Source organism: Halichondria panicea, chromosome 6, assembly GCF_963675165.1.
Source record: "Halichondria panicea chromosome 6, odHalPani1.1, whole genome shotgun sequence".
Taxonomy (NCBI): Eukaryota; Metazoa; Porifera; class Demospongiae; order Suberitida; family Halichondriidae; genus Halichondria; species Halichondria panicea.
Window position 1 is genome coordinate 974,179 of NC_087382.1, and position 16,117 is coordinate 990,295.

General features: G+C 39.8%; 2 protein-coding genes and 3 long non-coding RNA genes across 14 annotated transcripts; 3 read left to right on the top strand and 2 right to left on the bottom strand.

Annotated features, from left to right (window-relative positions):
• The first annotated feature begins 302 nt into the window (after window positions 1-302).
• LOC135337723 (TNF receptor-associated factor 5-like) lies at window positions 303-1,796 on the top strand. Its single transcript, XM_064533676.1, has one exon. The coding sequence runs from the start codon at window positions 417-419 to the stop codon at window positions 1,662-1,664; it is 1,248 nt and encodes a 415-aa protein (XP_064389746.1). The 5' UTR covers window positions 303-416; the 3' UTR covers window positions 1,665-1,796.
• A 776-nt stretch (window positions 1,797-2,572) lies between these two features.
• Window positions 2,573-6,030, top strand: LOC135337729 (uncharacterized). Of its 5 annotated transcripts, none has more exons than XR_010395266.1 (5): window positions 2,573-2,936; window positions 4,456-4,603; window positions 4,704-4,903; window positions 5,147-5,286; window positions 5,398-6,030. It is a non-coding gene; the product is annotated as an uncharacterized LOC135337729 (long non-coding RNA). The 5 variants fall into 5 exon arrangements; XR_010395268.1 differs by having other exon boundaries at window positions 4,456-4,553; XR_010395265.1 differs by having other exon boundaries at window positions 4,456-4,925.
• A 221-nt stretch (window positions 6,031-6,251) lies between these two features.
• On the bottom strand, window positions 6,252-9,814 carry LOC135337714 (uncharacterized). 4 transcript variants are annotated; one of them, XM_064533668.1, is made up of 13 exons: window positions 9,632-9,814; window positions 9,457-9,562; window positions 9,181-9,401; window positions 8,854-9,042; window positions 8,623-8,793; window positions 8,369-8,505; window positions 8,178-8,283; window positions 8,029-8,112; window positions 7,810-7,969; window positions 7,591-7,680; window positions 7,453-7,530; window positions 7,310-7,399; window positions 6,252-6,987 (listed from the first exon to the last, which is right to left on the bottom strand). In XM_064533668.1, the coding sequence occupies exons 5-13, from the start codon at window positions 8,767-8,769 to the stop codon at window positions 6,437-6,439; spliced, it is 1,443 nt and encodes a 480-aa protein (XP_064389738.1). In that variant the 5' UTR covers window positions 8,770-8,793; window positions 8,854-9,042; window positions 9,181-9,401; window positions 9,457-9,562; window positions 9,632-9,814; the 3' UTR covers window positions 6,252-6,436. The 4 variants fall into 4 exon arrangements, with proteins under 4 accessions (XP_064389738.1, XP_064389737.1, XP_064389739.1 ...); XM_064533667.1 differs by having other exon boundaries at window positions 9,457-9,814; XM_064533669.1 differs by lacking the exon at window positions 7,310-7,399 and having other exon boundaries at window positions 9,457-9,813.
• Window positions 9,815-10,988: 1,174 nt separating this feature from the next.
• On the top strand, window positions 10,989-11,463 carry LOC135337732 (uncharacterized). The gene is made up of 2 exons (XR_010395270.1): window positions 10,989-11,109; window positions 11,232-11,463. It is a non-coding gene; the product is annotated as an uncharacterized LOC135337732 (long non-coding RNA).
• A 1,669-nt stretch (window positions 11,464-13,132) lies between these two features.
• On the bottom strand, window positions 13,133-14,645 carry LOC135336875 (uncharacterized). Of its 3 annotated transcripts, none has more exons than XR_010394968.1 (11): window positions 14,448-14,644; window positions 14,218-14,270; window positions 14,113-14,168; window positions 13,919-14,053; window positions 13,782-13,865; window positions 13,713-13,729; window positions 13,620-13,661; window positions 13,523-13,568; window positions 13,410-13,474; window positions 13,315-13,361; window positions 13,133-13,254 (listed from the first exon to the last, which is right to left on the bottom strand). It is a non-coding gene; the product is annotated as an uncharacterized LOC135336875 (long non-coding RNA). The 3 variants fall into 3 exon arrangements; XR_010394969.1 differs by having other exon boundaries at window positions 13,315-13,474; window positions 13,919-13,969; window positions 14,020-14,053; window positions 14,448-14,643; XR_010394967.1 differs by having other exon boundaries at window positions 13,315-13,474; window positions 14,448-14,645.
• Window positions 14,646-16,117: the final 1,472 nt, after the last annotated feature.

Consider the following 16,117-nt stretch of genomic DNA (forward strand, 5'->3'; position numbering starts at 1 on the left):
ACTCTGCTCAGTCCCACTCTGCTGACACTAGCTCACACGAATGTCCTGTGAGGGAGGATTATACCAAGATTGAGGAAGAGACACACCTCTCTATAGCACTACTTTCAACTACACCATATTGTTATACAGTGAAACCTGTCAAATGACACAGAATTTAAAAAGTGATATGAAAATGAGGAAATGCGTCTAATTTTAATCTTCTCAATTGCGGACAAAATCACTTTTGTGTGCCTATAAAATTAATAGGACCTTCAAACAAAAGGTTTAAGCACTTGTAAAAATGTGTTACTCCTAAAGGAACTAGTACATATCACATGACTCCTCTGGCCTACACAAACTGACCTTATACCAAAAATTCTTGAGGCTTAAAACCACAGAAGACTCAGAGAGATAACACTTTCAGTACTATTAGAGCAATGGCTAGTCCAGTTAATTACGAGTTTGTAGACAAAGTACCGGAAGATCATCAGTGCACTATTTGCGCTAACATTCTAACGGACCCAGTACTGACCGAATGTTGTGGCCAACTTTTTTGTGATGGCTGTCTAAAAAAATGGCTACAGAGGCAAAATACATGCCCACATTGTCGAAAGGCTAACTTCAATAATATGGTAAATAAACGAATGAAACGAGCCATCGATAACTTGAAGATCTACTGTCCTAATCGCTCCAAAGGTCGTGACAAATTCACTACACTGGGTGAACGAAATCAACATCTCGAGAAATGCTTGTTTGTGAAAGTGAAATGCAGCGAAAATTGTGGAGAAAGAATGCTACGAAAAGAGCTTCAAGATCACGAGGACAACAAATGTCCAAACCGTCGGGCACGATGTCAGTATTGCAGCAAAGAGGGAATGCACAAAGAAATAACAGCCAAAAGTCACTTGGACAAATGTTCACTTTTTCTTATTTCTTGCCCCAACAATTGTGGACATGAGAAAATACAGCGCTGGATCTTAGCAGGTCACCAGAAGATGTGCCCTCTTGAGCCAGTAAAGTGTCCCTTTTTTGAAGCTGGGTGTACGAAAATGATTTTCCTAAAAAATCTGGCAGCACATAAAGCATCAAACACAGAGCACCACCTAGAGCTAGTGATGGCAGAGACTGTTACGCTTAAACAAAATACAGTCAAGTTAGAGCAACTCTCACTCAAGTTTGATGGCCTAGCATCTTGTGTAACTAAGCAACTAGGCACTATCGATTCTAGCCCTCGAACACAAGCAGCTGTCAATAACATCAAAAGCTCTCTAGAGACAATGACCACAATGCTAGCACCAGGTGACACACGATACTACCTACCACTAATTAAACAATCACAGTACACCGCTCGATCAGCTTCGTTCTACATCAAACCTGGCTACAAAATGTATATACATATTGATAAAGGAGATGATTGCAAGGTCTTTTTGGAGAAAGGTGAACACGATCACCAACTAAAGTGGCCTATGCCTAAAATGAATATTGAACTCAGTACTAAAAAGAACGAAATCCTGTGTACAGCAACAATCTGCACCGACAGATGTTGTGGCATTACGGTGAACCGACTAGAGGGGGACAGAACAAAGCAAGCCATCATCCAAGACAAAGAGTTCTATCTTCTAGGTCGAGCAGTTCCTCCAAGAGACTTTGTATTTTTAACAGTGATAGACCACATGCACATGTAGTGTGTAATGCCATTACTAATGCATGGAGAGAATATATACCTTTAAGAAATTAATGTCAATAGGGACATATGTATAAAAGTTATTGTTCCTTGTTAAGGATCATACACACAAACTGCAATTGACCTTTTACAATTCTTGAGGCTTCTAAAACCATAGTTAAAAACCTAAGGAATTTCAGTACACTGTGCCTAGTACAATTAGAGTATTGGGTATTTTAGTGCTGTTCATTACGAGTATTATAACAAAGTACTAGAAGATCAATCAGTGCACTATTTGCACTAACATTCTAACAGATCCAGTTACTGACGGAATGTTGTTGTGAACAACGTTATTGAATTGCAAGTTATTCACTGATCTACATATAATCTTTTGTGTAAGATGATGGTATAAGTTTACTAAACACATATGCACAGATTATACAAGTTAGTATGCAAAACTGAATTTTCATGTCTATTGTTGCATTTTGAGTGGGCAGATCAAAGGAAACACTGTGCCAATATCTGCCATATCCCTTTACCGGTCAAAATGTTGTGAATGTTGCATGATATTGGATTCTGTGGCAGATTGGATAGTATCATGAATGCGATTATCCTTTGATGTTCTGCTGAGCTGTTCAATTAGGAACTTAAAAAAAAAAAAAGGTTTAAAACAAGCTATACAGCATATGTAGGACTGAGTAGTATCCATTGGTAGACCCTCTGGACTATCTTGGTAGCCATAGAATATTTTCGAAGAGGAAGCAGCAAGCCATTTGTGTACACAGGCACTTCACAAGTGGACACAAGCTCTACAATAGTCTACATGCTTGCTAAGCAGCTTAGTTCACCAGAGTGCAGCTTTTAAAGGCCACACATACTTCCATCGAGGCAGCAGCAAGGCGTAAAATCGATGGTTAGTTTGTGCACAGCCATCACCCCATTCGCATGGGTCAGCACTGGTTAATAGTAGTCTTATGGTCAGCATTGGCACTGCATGTAGTCAAGGCTGGTTATAGTCAGATCACTTGACCTATGAACTCAAGATATACCACAGCACACGGTTTGCACTGCACTGCACTACTCACTGGACTGGACAACGCAGCTGGTTGGTACAAGGTGGAGAGTAGTGCTAGTGATCAGTAGAATCATGACTTCCCGAACAGTGATCACAATATCCCAGAGAGAATTTCTTGTGAGGAAATTTGAAGAAGGGATGCACAGTTGTGGACAGAACACTCTGAATGCTCGACAAGCTGCTGCTACTGCGACTGGCTTGACATTAAATACTATAAACGTGAGATTGACCTGTCAACATTGGTATCAGGATGATGTATACATGCAGTCTCTAAAATTGAGTCTGGTCGTGCTATATGCGATATGCTCTATAGTCAGTATGATATAGTCAGGCTAGTCACTGTGTGCACATTGCTAGTCGGCTAGTCTGTATGTACGTTGCTTAGTAACAGTATTGATCATAGTCAACTGGTTAGTTACCTTGTAGACTGACGTCACGTGACCAAAATTGCAGAAAGCGCAATGCTTTCTTGGCATATATGCGCATTCTGCTAAACTGTTTTAGGATCTTTTTTGAACATAAGCAGTCACTTAGAGATGTAGAGAGTATTAAATTTTGTATATGTAGAAAGTAATTGTGTATAGGATTAGCACAATCATATTTAGGAAAGGTTGAAGATCGGGATAAGTTGTAACAGTTATGTCGACTTTTTAAGGAGTCTTGAGCTTGCTTGTGGCTTTACCTTGGACGCCTTAGACTTCTTTTTAGGTATGCGGTCCATATCTGATACCTATACGTCAAAAATGTACATTGTCACTAACAAGCTGTCATCAAATACATGCATTTGTAATTAAACTTCGTCTAGCCCCTATATACAATTAATTTCTAGCTATTCAAATACTCTCTACATCTCTTACCGTCTGCTTATGTCCAAAAAAGATCCTAAAAAATTGCCAAGTAAGCATTGCGCTTTGGACAGCAATTTTGGTCACGTGACCAGTTAATTGCGTTTTACCTCTGCCTTTCTACTAGCATTCGCGTGAGAGTTGAGTAAATTACCAGTATATTGATCGTAGAGTCAACATGGTTTATATTATCAAGGATTAATAAATAGAAAGGGCATGCAACAGCTTGCGAGCAAAAACTGTAAGTGCATGGGTGGTGGAATTTACTGGAAAAGTACAAACTACTTCTGATTTTGTGTAAAGTACATGTGCAGATACCTATAAAATAAATTGAATGCAGTTTTGCTCGCACATTAAACTAATAGTGAGTTGCATGCCCTCTTCTCTTTATCAGCCCTTGCAGCTAATTAAGGTACAGATGTTTCACCCTGTACACATCACCTGCTGTAAAGACTAGCAGTATTGATTGTAGTCAAGCATTGGTTACTTTTAGGCTGTAGCCTGACACATGTAGCTACTACTTGGTAGTAGCATTGATTGCAGTCAATATTGGTTATGTGTATACACGCTGCCTTAGTATTATATGGACTTTAATTGGTAGTATAGTATTTGTAACATGTACATGCAGTCGGTATTGGTTACACATGAGATGGCTTTAGCTTTGTCCAATTATTTAGTCTGGGATCATTAATTTGTGTGTGTGTGTGTGTGTGTGTGTGTGTGCGTGCGTGCGTGCGTGCGTGCGTGCGCGCGCGTGTGTACGTGTGTGTGTACGTGTGCGCGTGTGTGTGTATGCGTGTGTACATGTGTGTGTACATGTGGGTCTGTGTGTGTTGTGTGCGTACAGCAACATACACACTACCAAAACTAAATACGCACATGCATACATGCAGTATTGGATAAACAATCACAAGAAACGGCACACCAGCTCTCATTGTGACACTGTTCCTCGTGCTAGAACTAAAAAGCTGTCCACACGTAGGAAATTAAGGTAGGCCTCTGGCTTTAATGTCTTCAGTAAAGAGTTTCACAAACAACAAGGTACGTAGATTTATGGTGGATAGTTTATTTTAATGACATGCATGCCGTATATAAAAGTTGTGCATTCACTCACTATTCAGCAAATGCACGATTATATTAGATCTCAAAGGGAAGACTCTCTCAGATAAATCAAAATTGATGGCAGAGGCTTGGAGAAAAATCAGCACTGCTGATAAGGAAAAGTACAATGCAGTAGCAAACGATATTGAGGGTAGCAATGAGGAGGAGGATGAGGAGGAACTAACGCCGGAAAAGAAGAGGCAGCTCATTGTTCGGGTTGCTAAGAGACATCAGGGAGATGTAGGTGTTGTGAGTACTGTATGTGCACGTAGACGGCACATATAATATTGTATTTTATCACCTAAAATTAATTTTGTGAACATAATTATTATGATGTTGCGACAGGTCCAATTTATGCGAGCTAAGGAAATAATTACTTTTACTATGAGGCGGGCTTATAAATGATATAATGCCTATAATGTAGACAACACACTAAACCCTAACATGTGGCTATAATTACGTATACCTTGTGCACTTATACAGGCCAATCTGCTGCAATCACTTGGTTGTGAGATGGCTACAATGATGTTTGTTGATAAAAAGTGTGGGAACCACAGATGGGAAAAAATTTCTTCAATCTCACCCTGCAATCCTGTCATCCTTCAGCTCCTACTTTCTGTATGGTAAGGCTTTATAAGTAAATGTAATGTAGATACCATTATTTGATTACGTAAAACTGATTGCTTTGTGTGCACGACAAACTGTACACCTCGTTTCTCTAATTATTACCACAGATGACCTGTCCAAGAAACAATTTGCTACCCCAGCCACTGCAGCCTCGGCAAGTACAACCAGTCTCAACACAAATTCCAGCTCATTCAATGTTACCTCAACAAACGCAAACCCAATCAACACCACCTCATCTACTACATCCAAAGCTGTTATTTCCACTGTGAAGAAATCAACTACTAAAACTACAACCAAAGCAACACCTTCTGGAATCTTGTCCAATCAAGCTATTTCTAACACTGATACCGTCAGTACGATTTTTATGAAAGGCAGAGATGGAAGTATTGTTGCGACAGGTACAGTGCTTCCTGGTGTACATAAAACCATTCATGGTCGTCCTTGCCAAAAAGATTGTGAAACGCTTTCCGTTGTGGATGTTGTACAAGTTGGTGCTGAAGCTTGGTTTGAAGATGCTTTTGGGGAAAATAAATTGAGCACAGGGATCATCGTGGAATGGCCGAGCAGTATGATATCAAACGTAGCTGATGTCTCCCCACTTCATACAAGAACTAATCGCAAACGTAAATAACCAGCTGACTATAAAACTACTATGATAATTGTTATAATTATTGTATATACAATTGTAATAGGAATGGTAAAGGTTTCCTTCCATTTTATTCGCGATTCTATATTCTCTCTATCTTGTGTACTGCATGTATACGTAAGTAAGATTACGTTATTATTGTTTGTACGTACGTATATAATTATGTATGTTACAATTGTATGTATGACATAGATAATAATTTATGTCCGAGTTTAGGACTATATATATAATTGTCAAAACTATATGCAGTTCATATTCATATAATGTTGTCACTTTAATTATGCATGCGTGCGGTTGACTTATAATAGCCTTGACTTCAATTTATAAAAGGCATTGATGTTTAAGAAATAATGACTGCCTATAGCTAATTAATTAAAGTGTGATTAATAAATTATTAATTAAAGTACATAAAAAAGATAAGTGTTCAATTGTCCACGTCAGAATCATCATCACTACTACTGTCTGTACAAATAATATCAGTAACGGAAGGGTAATCATGTTCATGAATTAATTTGACAATTGTAAAAAAATGAACCATCTGGACCTAATAAGCTCGTATCAGGTAGCTCTACAGTATGATACTGGTTAACTGTTCTGGAAAACGTAATTAAATAAGATTCGCAAAGTAATAATCTTCGATGCAAAAGGTTAAGGCAACCTTTCTGAAACAGAGACAGACTATCAGATGTGGCGATATCCTGTATATGACGACTTATTACGGAATGCTCGTATTTCAGGTTGTTGGCAACAGTATTAATTTCTTCCATTATCATCTTCACTTCTTCCGTTGCCCTTTCCTTCATATTACACGCTCTCACAACTTTTATCCACAAATGAATGGGAATGGTACAATTTCCAGCCGACGCGACCTCCAACGTAGACAATTCTTCCAAATTGGAAACTGTCTCCCAATTCAAATTGGCTGGCAGATGGTATGCTACTCCTTCAAATTGATCATGACGCATACCATTAAATCTGCTCACTGTTCGTTTCAGCGTACTCGTACTTGATGATATCTTCTTTGCAAGGCGTGCAGCAATCGATTGACCATCTGTAACATAGTACATAGATCATGTTAGCATGCATACATACTACAATCTGATTGGCTAAAGGTAGTGTTCTATCCAACTTAGAAAATCATGTAGATCAAAATCTGATTGGCTAGAGAATCATGGTTGCTATAATAAAAATAAAATTAATGCTTAGACACTAGCTGTTTAGGAAGTTTCCACATAATTTAGAAGCCCTTAGGGCTAGTAGAACCCTCACTACGTTCGGGATACTATACAACCAGCTCTTTGGGCTTCTAAATCATAATTATTACTTAACTATTATTTATATAATTACATGATTGTGCTGACTAACATTCTTACCAGCGTATCTCGCTTTGGTAGATATTAAAAACCTACGCTCGCGAGCAATATGAAGGATATTCTGAAAGGTTTTGTGACGTTGCCCGAAACCTGTCAAAGTTTCATCACGATTTTGATACAATCATCTGATAATTAATGCTCACTCAGATCAGTTTGACTCCTTGCGAACAGCCCGTGTTGTTGTTTCTGCAATTGTTCAGCTGATGACTCCGTCAGTGTACCTGAAGGTGCAATATAAAAGTGCACAAAATTCACAAACTTTATTCTTGACTACGTCTAACCATTTGACTCATTGATTAGCTTTGATAAGTCCTCTGTTGCACTATGTTGAGTGTTTTGGGCGTTCTTCAGCCTTTTGACTAACGATGCCCCTACGTATACAAGAGTTAGCACTTTTTTTCCCTTTATGCAAAGCATACATAGGTGCATACCAACTAGTGCTGAGAGCTAATATTAATTAAGGTAGCCCTAACATAAAACAAACCTAGATTAAGACGTACTCTTGATGCATAATAGAGCTGAGGTAAGGACATCAATGCGATGAGATGGTCGCATTTCTTTGGTGGATTTAGCAAATCTTCTTAGATATGACCACAGTCTCTCCATAGCTTCACCATCAGTAAGTCCGCATCCAGTTAGGACTCTAGGTGAATATGTCAGCTACATGTATAATACAACAGTAAGTTATTAACACACAGCTTTGGCATCTTTCTTCTTACCTGACAGAATGCACAATGCCCATAGACATGAAAAATTGGCACTCCTAATGTTGTCTTTTCTAACATGTCAAGATGTCCACGATTCTGGAGAAGTAATCAAATATGAGTGCATACTAATTAAGATTAGATCTGACTATTGAGACACAAACCTTCAGATGAGTTTCGAGTAAGCAGGCAATATCATACAGTAACAACAGACACTTGTCACCCTTGTTTTGGTGTGCCTTCTTTAGCAGGTACACAGGATATGCTAGTCTAGATAATTAAGATACAGAATACCTTAATTTTTAACAATGCACCATGTATGCTCTTTTTGAAAACCTTAATGTTACGTACATACCTTTCTCCATGCTTCATATTCAGAAATCTTTGGGGAAACTCATGACGACAGATGCTTCCAAACACGGCAGTTTCATCTAGAGCTGCGTACCTTGATTTGGAGCGCAAAGTGTCTCCAGCGAGGAACTCATGACACCCCTAATGCCAGGATAAAATTAACTGAGTGAAATGTGCTAAAAGTCTATTTAATTACATCCAAATTGTATAGCGCAGGTTTTCACACTTGACCAATTAAGTATAACGCTAAAACCTTACCTTGTCGATTATCTGGCCAAATGTATCATAATCAGCAACAAACTCATCTACTGCTTGCTGTTCCTCAAAGAATACACCAGAGAAGAGTGGTGGTCGAACACTAACACCAGCAGACTTTTTCCGACATAGTCCAAATACACCATCCATGGATATAATTTGAGTTCCATTGCTCTGCACGTAAAAGGTAAGTATAGGCTGCCAGAGTCTAATTGCTATAACAAAACCACAAACCTGAGGACAGGCAGGGCAGATAGCTGTAGTGTTCAAGTCAGGAGACAAAAATAGAAGACAGTCGAGTTGATATCATTCTGTTGAACCTGAATGTTAATGTGAATATGTCGTATTATGTTCTTTCACAATTAATATACCCTACCTATATTCTTCAAATGCATCAATCATGACAGGATAGATCTTCCGGAGCTATAGAAGAATAAACAGATTAAAACAACTGACAATTAAAAGTGTGTACCTCAAGCGATTGCTGACGCATGCAACATGTACACCTCATCAGTGCGCAACAATTAATGTATAATTATAACCGACATCAAATTCACATACTTGTTTGCTGATATCTCTTCCAATTTTGTATTCAAGAGAACGACAAAAAGCATCGACACCAATACACCCTTCCAGCAAAAGTGACTCCATCCATAGTAGCAGATCCTGATGAAATGCTAGGGTGGGAGTTGCTGGTGTCGCTGGCCACATGTTATGCCGCACAAGAGTAACAGCCTCAGGCTCACACTTGCAGAAGGTTACGCACACACAATGCTGGAAACCTGTAAGTCATTGGATTCTTAGACACAGGCTATATCAGTGTAGTTAAACAAATACCTTTAGGGTCAAGACAAACAACTTCTTTTATGTAAGTTGTACAGCAACAATGAAGTGCTGGAAAGGTTCTCGACTGCTTGAAATAGTATGGGTGAAGCATTCCATTCTGTAAAATCAGATCGCATGCATTTAATAATCACAAAAATGTACAGCAGTATGTTTGATTAGTGCATACTTTCCAGAGAAAAGGTCGATGAAAAATATTTGTCAGAGAGTGTACTGAGTCCACATGGTTGGCACAGTAGTATGCCTGTGGTCCACAATCCCGGCAAATTGCAACAGCGGGTTCTTTACACTCGGCACACACAGAACAAGGGGAAGGAATTCCGGTTTCTACACTGGCGCGTAGCAACTGGACACGCACTTCAGCCCAGTTGTCAGCAGAAGTGTCGCTTCTCATAAGCACTTGAGCTCACCGTGTCTGGAAAAGTGGTGTCATCCTGCCCCGAGCTCTCTGGATCATGATCATGCCACTCACTACTGATTAATACATCTGGAGAGTCGCCACTGATAACATCAGTAGGCCTGCTCGCTCCATGTACATCTACTTCTTCAGCTTCATTTTTATCACTGGAGAGGAACCTAGTACTGCTGGAAGAATTAACAGAAGAGGATTCTGGCACAGCAGATAAAGAGAGAGACTTTTTATGCACAGCACGACGTTTTGAAGGAGATACTTCAAAGTAGGAGATAGATTGAGACTTAGGCTTCACACTTATCCTTCTCTTGCTCATGGCCGGCCAGCTAGCTAGCTATAGAATATAGATCTACTGATTCTGCGGAGCTAGCTCAGTGCACCCATAGATAAAAGAGCTCGCTACTTTAGATTAAACTCGGTATAGACTATAGTCAATAGTCACTACTGCATGCTTTGCAGCTTACATGCTGACCTTAAGACTACTATTATCCAGTGCTAACCATGCGAACCCCCTGCAGCCATTGACCCACGCCCATCTCCAGATTGTGTGCGGCTGAACGGGAAAGGGTTATGGCACAGGTCAAGCCGTGAACTGTGCCACTATCTGGATACTGGCATAGCGTGGCTTAAGTGACCTAAAGCCCACCCACCACGCAGTAACCTGAAACGGTTCCTTTTATAGTATAACACCGTTGTAGTTACTAGTGGTTTTCATTAAGTATATTCATGACTTCCTTGAACCATCACAAGCACACGTAACATAATTAACAATCACTCTTTTGGACAAATTTGATTGAAAGTGCGGTTCTCACAGTTGTCAAAAGAAATTTTATTCGGATTTCCAGAGCTAGTGAGTCTGCTAGTCAGGGGCGTACACAGGGTGGTGCTTAGGGTGCTCCAGCACCCCCATCCAGACTCTGGTGCTCCAGCACCCTATCCAGACTCAGAGAAGCTCAAGTAGATAGTTCAACCATCACTGGCTGGCTAGAAGGAAGCTACACTTATTGCAGCTATCTACAGCTTAATAGTGATAGTTACAATAACTTTATACCAGTTAGATCTAGCTAGCTAGCTAAGCTGGCCTAAAAAACTTACTTTTCTTCGATCGTCTGGGTAAAGAGTGGGGAGGGGCTCAATAATAAGGCTAGGCAGCAGGAAGTGGTTTGCTGTATCAAACACATAGAACACTTGAGCTTGCTTCACAACATGCAGCACAACAAGGTTCTTGGATCCAGGTACATAAGGTACATGAATGTATCTAGTATAATTATATAATTAAGCCTACATGTGTACAATAAATTAATAATAATCAATGTTTGCAATGTAAACTACAAAGTCTCTTTTCCTCAACATCAAGGTACTGGTGGTCATACTTTGTACGCTGCCTGTCACCTCCTGGTAAGCTGATCAATCTTTTAGTGGCCTGAAAAGAAAAGAATCAAGACTGTCGTCAGATCAAGCAAAGGAACAAACGTTTATCATCACTTACACTTCTACATTTACACAGAGACTAGACTAGACATGATTGCATTGACATTTGACATACCTTAAGAAGAGTTGGCTAGAGTTTGCCATCCCAGGCGAATTGAGCTTCTGGTCATAAACATTCTTGACTTGCTGATGGCACTGTACTGTTGTACTAGCCTCGACTCCAGCCCCTTGAATAGTGTGTCTTTCTCAGCGGCTTGGAATCGAGGCTACTGTTGTACGTACTGTCAGTACTGTGCACCATCTAGAAAACAGTGGGCGTTGCCGACAAAAGGGGCGTGGCCCCGAAAGTGGGCGTGGTTTAAATTTTGCGGCGCGCGCAATGAGCACCTCCATTGACTGAATCCTAGGATCGCCCCTGCTAGTCTCTTCTTCTTCGAAGTCCCGTTTAGAAGAACAAGCAATGATATCAGACACTGACTGTTTCTGTTCCATGGAAGTACGTTCATACACTCGTAGACCTTTTGTACTGCGATGACCAGTACGTTCAGCTATTAACTTCTCTGGAACATTTGCAGCAAACAATCGTGTGGCCCCAGTAGCCCGCAGACTGTGATTTGTTTTTCCATATAATTATGCCAACTTGCCGCACAATTAGTCACGTTTTGAAGTTCCTGGTGCTTCACTCGCTTTGCTAGACGTGGTTTGGAGACATAGGACAGTGCCTCAGTGCCTAAAATGAGTTTGTCAGGAGGTATGGCATCCCAGTCAATTTTTGCTGCATCTTTTTCGGCTCGCAACATTATGGAGGTACTTACTACCTCTTCCCAGTCGTCGAGATCTTCAACCGTTACATCAGAGAAATCCAAATCTAGAGCCATCGCTCATATAGTCATAGCTCACTAGCACTAGTAGCTGGACTGGTTGCAAGATAAATCTAGTTTCTAAACTAGTTTCGCAAGCTTTTGCAGACCATATATGGATACAGGATGCAACAAATTAGTTGTTACACCAGAGATACAAAAGAAAGGGGATCGATTGGAAACGAAATTTTTGCGAAATTTTTGCGTGAAGCATTCCGTGTTATAGGGCGTGGCTAAAACTACAAAGGATTATATTTATAGTCAGCATGCTCATTACCTGTCTTGACTCCTCTACAATGTGTTGTACATAGAAACAGATCATTTTTAATGTTGAAAAGTAAAGAGGATTTAGCTCTAAAACAATGAAAAAGTCCAGTAAGCCACGCAGCCACTATCACTAGACAAATAAATGCTATACAAGAAGGAATAGCCCTTACTATGAAGTCGTGGGAGGGACAGGCCTGTGGTGTGTCTAAAAGTAGACTATACTAAAGCAGTTTGAAGGACTATACTGCAAACGTTTATGAACAGTACAGCTCATCTATAGCATGAAACCATCCTATATAGCACTTAGATACATAATAACCAAGTCAAGCAATGTCCTTTGCTGTTTTGACTTCACAGGAGGGGCAGAGAAAACTTGACATAGAGTAATTTAAGCTAAACTCAACAAAAATTGGAAACAGAGTAAAGACAACGAACTTAGAGCTTGTCAGTGGTATAAGCTTACTTTTCTTGAGTACCTCCCAGCCCCTGAGTGATTGCTACACAGCCAAAAATCCACGGGGCGTGTCAGGTCCGTTACATGTCCGTTACAGGACGTTTACCACATCCTGATACGGGACCGTTGGGTAGACACTACTAAACAGGCCGTTCACATACAGCCTGTAAACAGCCCGTACAAACGGCCTGTATTCAGCCTGTATCATACTGTTCTCATGCACAATTTAATAAGCTAGTATCATGCTTCAAAAGGTCACAATTCAAAGACAAAGAAGACAAGAACAAGATATATTAATTTCTGTTCAGCTACATTATATAATTATGTCTCTCATTATCATGTCCGTGTCTTCACATCCCACGGTGGCACTGCAGATAAAAACAACCAGTTGAACCGTACGTTAACGCCACATAAGTATACTAACTTACTGTATTTATATTCGTCTTGATTTTGTGCAGATACACAAAGATTGACTCTGAGGAGAAGAGGCTGGGAATTATACAAAAAATACACCACTGCTTACCGGCGTACTATGAAGTCAGTGAACAGCTTGAAGGGCCGTTCTTCATCTCCGAGATAGCTCGCCAGCTGTACACTAATAATACTTATTCACATAGATTAAACTAAGTTGCTTACCAGGCAATTGTTGCATTCTCTTTATCATTCGTCTAAAAACTTCAATCTATGAGGCATATAATGCATCACCAAACACATACAAAATAATGGCACTTACCTAACACATCCAGACTCCAACTCGGCATGCCAATAAAGAAATCTATTAAATAACATGTGTAACGAGTGCTAAAGATGAAAACAATAAACAAACCTTGAGTTTTGCAACATCTGAATAAGAGATAGGAGATTAAAAGAAGAACACCACTGTGAATAATCTTACCGGCGTACTATGAAGTCAGTCAACAGCTTACAGTGTGCTGTACACATTACAAGGGCTCTTTTTCATCTCGAAGATATCTCGCAACTGTACACCAATACGCTATTCACACAGATTACATAGTTGCTGAATTTTCTTACCAGGAAACTGTTGCTTTATTTTTAGTTCATTCTTTTGACAACATCTAGTGTCTACAGAAGCAATAACGTATCACAAAACACAATAGAACAGTGGCACTTACGTAATTAGTCCAGACTTCAACTCGGCAGCATTATCTAAAGTCAATTTGATCGCATGTTTAATATGTGAATGCTAGTGAAAGAGAATAACAAACCTGGGAGCATTCTTCAACACCTCTTTATCAAAAGTGAAAAAACTTCAGATGGGAGCCTACGATGAGGAGGATTATTTCAAAAAGGAAGCAAAACGAAACGTTTACCTTGTAAAATTGGCCGGTGTTCCAGCTTCAAAAGTCCATAACAACGTGCAAACCTGAATTTATAAACATACAGTAGAGGTGAAATTTACAGACCTTTGCTGCCAACTACACTAGAGGTCAAATTCACTACAGATTTTAAATAGCTGTGGAACTAGAGGAACACAAACTGCTATGAGAAAGTTCAATAAAAATAATATAACTGTTATAATAACATGCTGCTACAGCTTCACCTTTTTCTGTTCACAGGTAGACTAATAGTAATGGACTGTATAGTCCTCTTTAAGTTGTCTTTTTGGACCAGCAGTTCCTCTTGTGACAAGCAGCAGGATTTTTTCTTAGAGCTCTGTCTGTCTCATTCTCTTTTTGTAGTCAGGTGACGTCATCCTGCCCCAAGCTAGCGCATGCGCATAAGCTACAGCTGCAACAGCCTGTAATACAGGACGTGGATGCTACGCCCTGATACAGGCCCGTATCCACGGGCTGTAAACAGGACGTGGGCTAAAGTCCTGTTTACAGCCCGTGAGAACGGCCTGTATACAGGACGTGGGTGGGCTACATCCTGTATACAGGCCGTTCACGGGGCCGTAACGGCCCGTTTTCAACTAACGGCCTGAAACGGACCAGTGGATTTTTGGCTGTGTAGTGGATAGGAGAGCTAGAAACAGTTGAAATACAACCAGAGTACGGTCAAAACAAAAATAATCGCGAGTGCGAAATCATAACGCGGAGTGCTTCACCGGATGCCAGTCCTTTTACACAGGGCGTGGGCGGTCCATATCAAAACATTTTGTCAAATGAATGTAAAAAATATGTAAAAGTTGTCATCAAACATTTAATCTACAAGTATACAAATGCAGTAAAAAGTGAGACAAAAACACACAATTTGTACTTCAAACACTAAAACAGAAGGAATTTTACCTAGAAATAATTTTAGTTTGCTCTCTATTGTATAATCTAGCTATTACTCTTTCCAATGATACCTCACATGCAGTTTCTACATGAGCTGCATACAGTGTTTTTCAGGTTTGAAATATAACAGTGATGACAGTTTTACCATTGAATTGCAGTAACTGAAAAGGGACTGTCCCATACTTTACATCATAAATTTTTGTGGGAAGGGTATTTACCTTTAGTTCGGTGCTAGGCAGCACAAGTAATTCCTAAGGATTCATATGAATGTGGGTTGCCTAGTTTCCTGTTAGTGTTAAGCAGCGTTAATTTTGCATAAGTGCATGTAAGTAGAGCTAGCTTAAGTTTATTGTGCCAGCTAGACTACTGTATACCTACTGAAGATGACAGATCAGCCCAAGTAACAGCCAAGGTATACTACTGTAACATAGAGCTGATGTTAAGTTTCCAAGACAAGCAAGGCAAAGCAAAGACAGTGCCCAGGAACTGAAGAAAGCCCCTGAAAAACTCTCTCCTGGTGGGATTTACCGACACTGACGATCCATCAAGAGATAGTTAACATATATATATCGGATATGATGATGAGTAGAGTAATTATGAATGGAGAGAATAGCTGGTAGACTTGATGGACTGGATGAAAGTCCGAACAGTGACACTGATAACTGATTACAGACTTAGTGTATTCTCTTTTTCATTGTATTTTGAGTTAGGAACCAAGATTAAAGTATAATCTGGTCTGCAGAAGAAAGGTACAGATGCTAACTTGAATCTATGCTACCTTGTTTGCTAATTACACTGCAGTACTTTTATTATTTATTATGAAGAGGAAATTAATGACAAATAAATGACAAGTTATGACACGAAAACGTCACAATTATTGAGTGGGCGATAACAATTTTAATTTGACATTTCACATTGCAATGTTTTGATATGGTTTCCAATCCCCTTTCTTTTGTATCCCTGGTTACACCCAGCACTCGTGCGCACATGG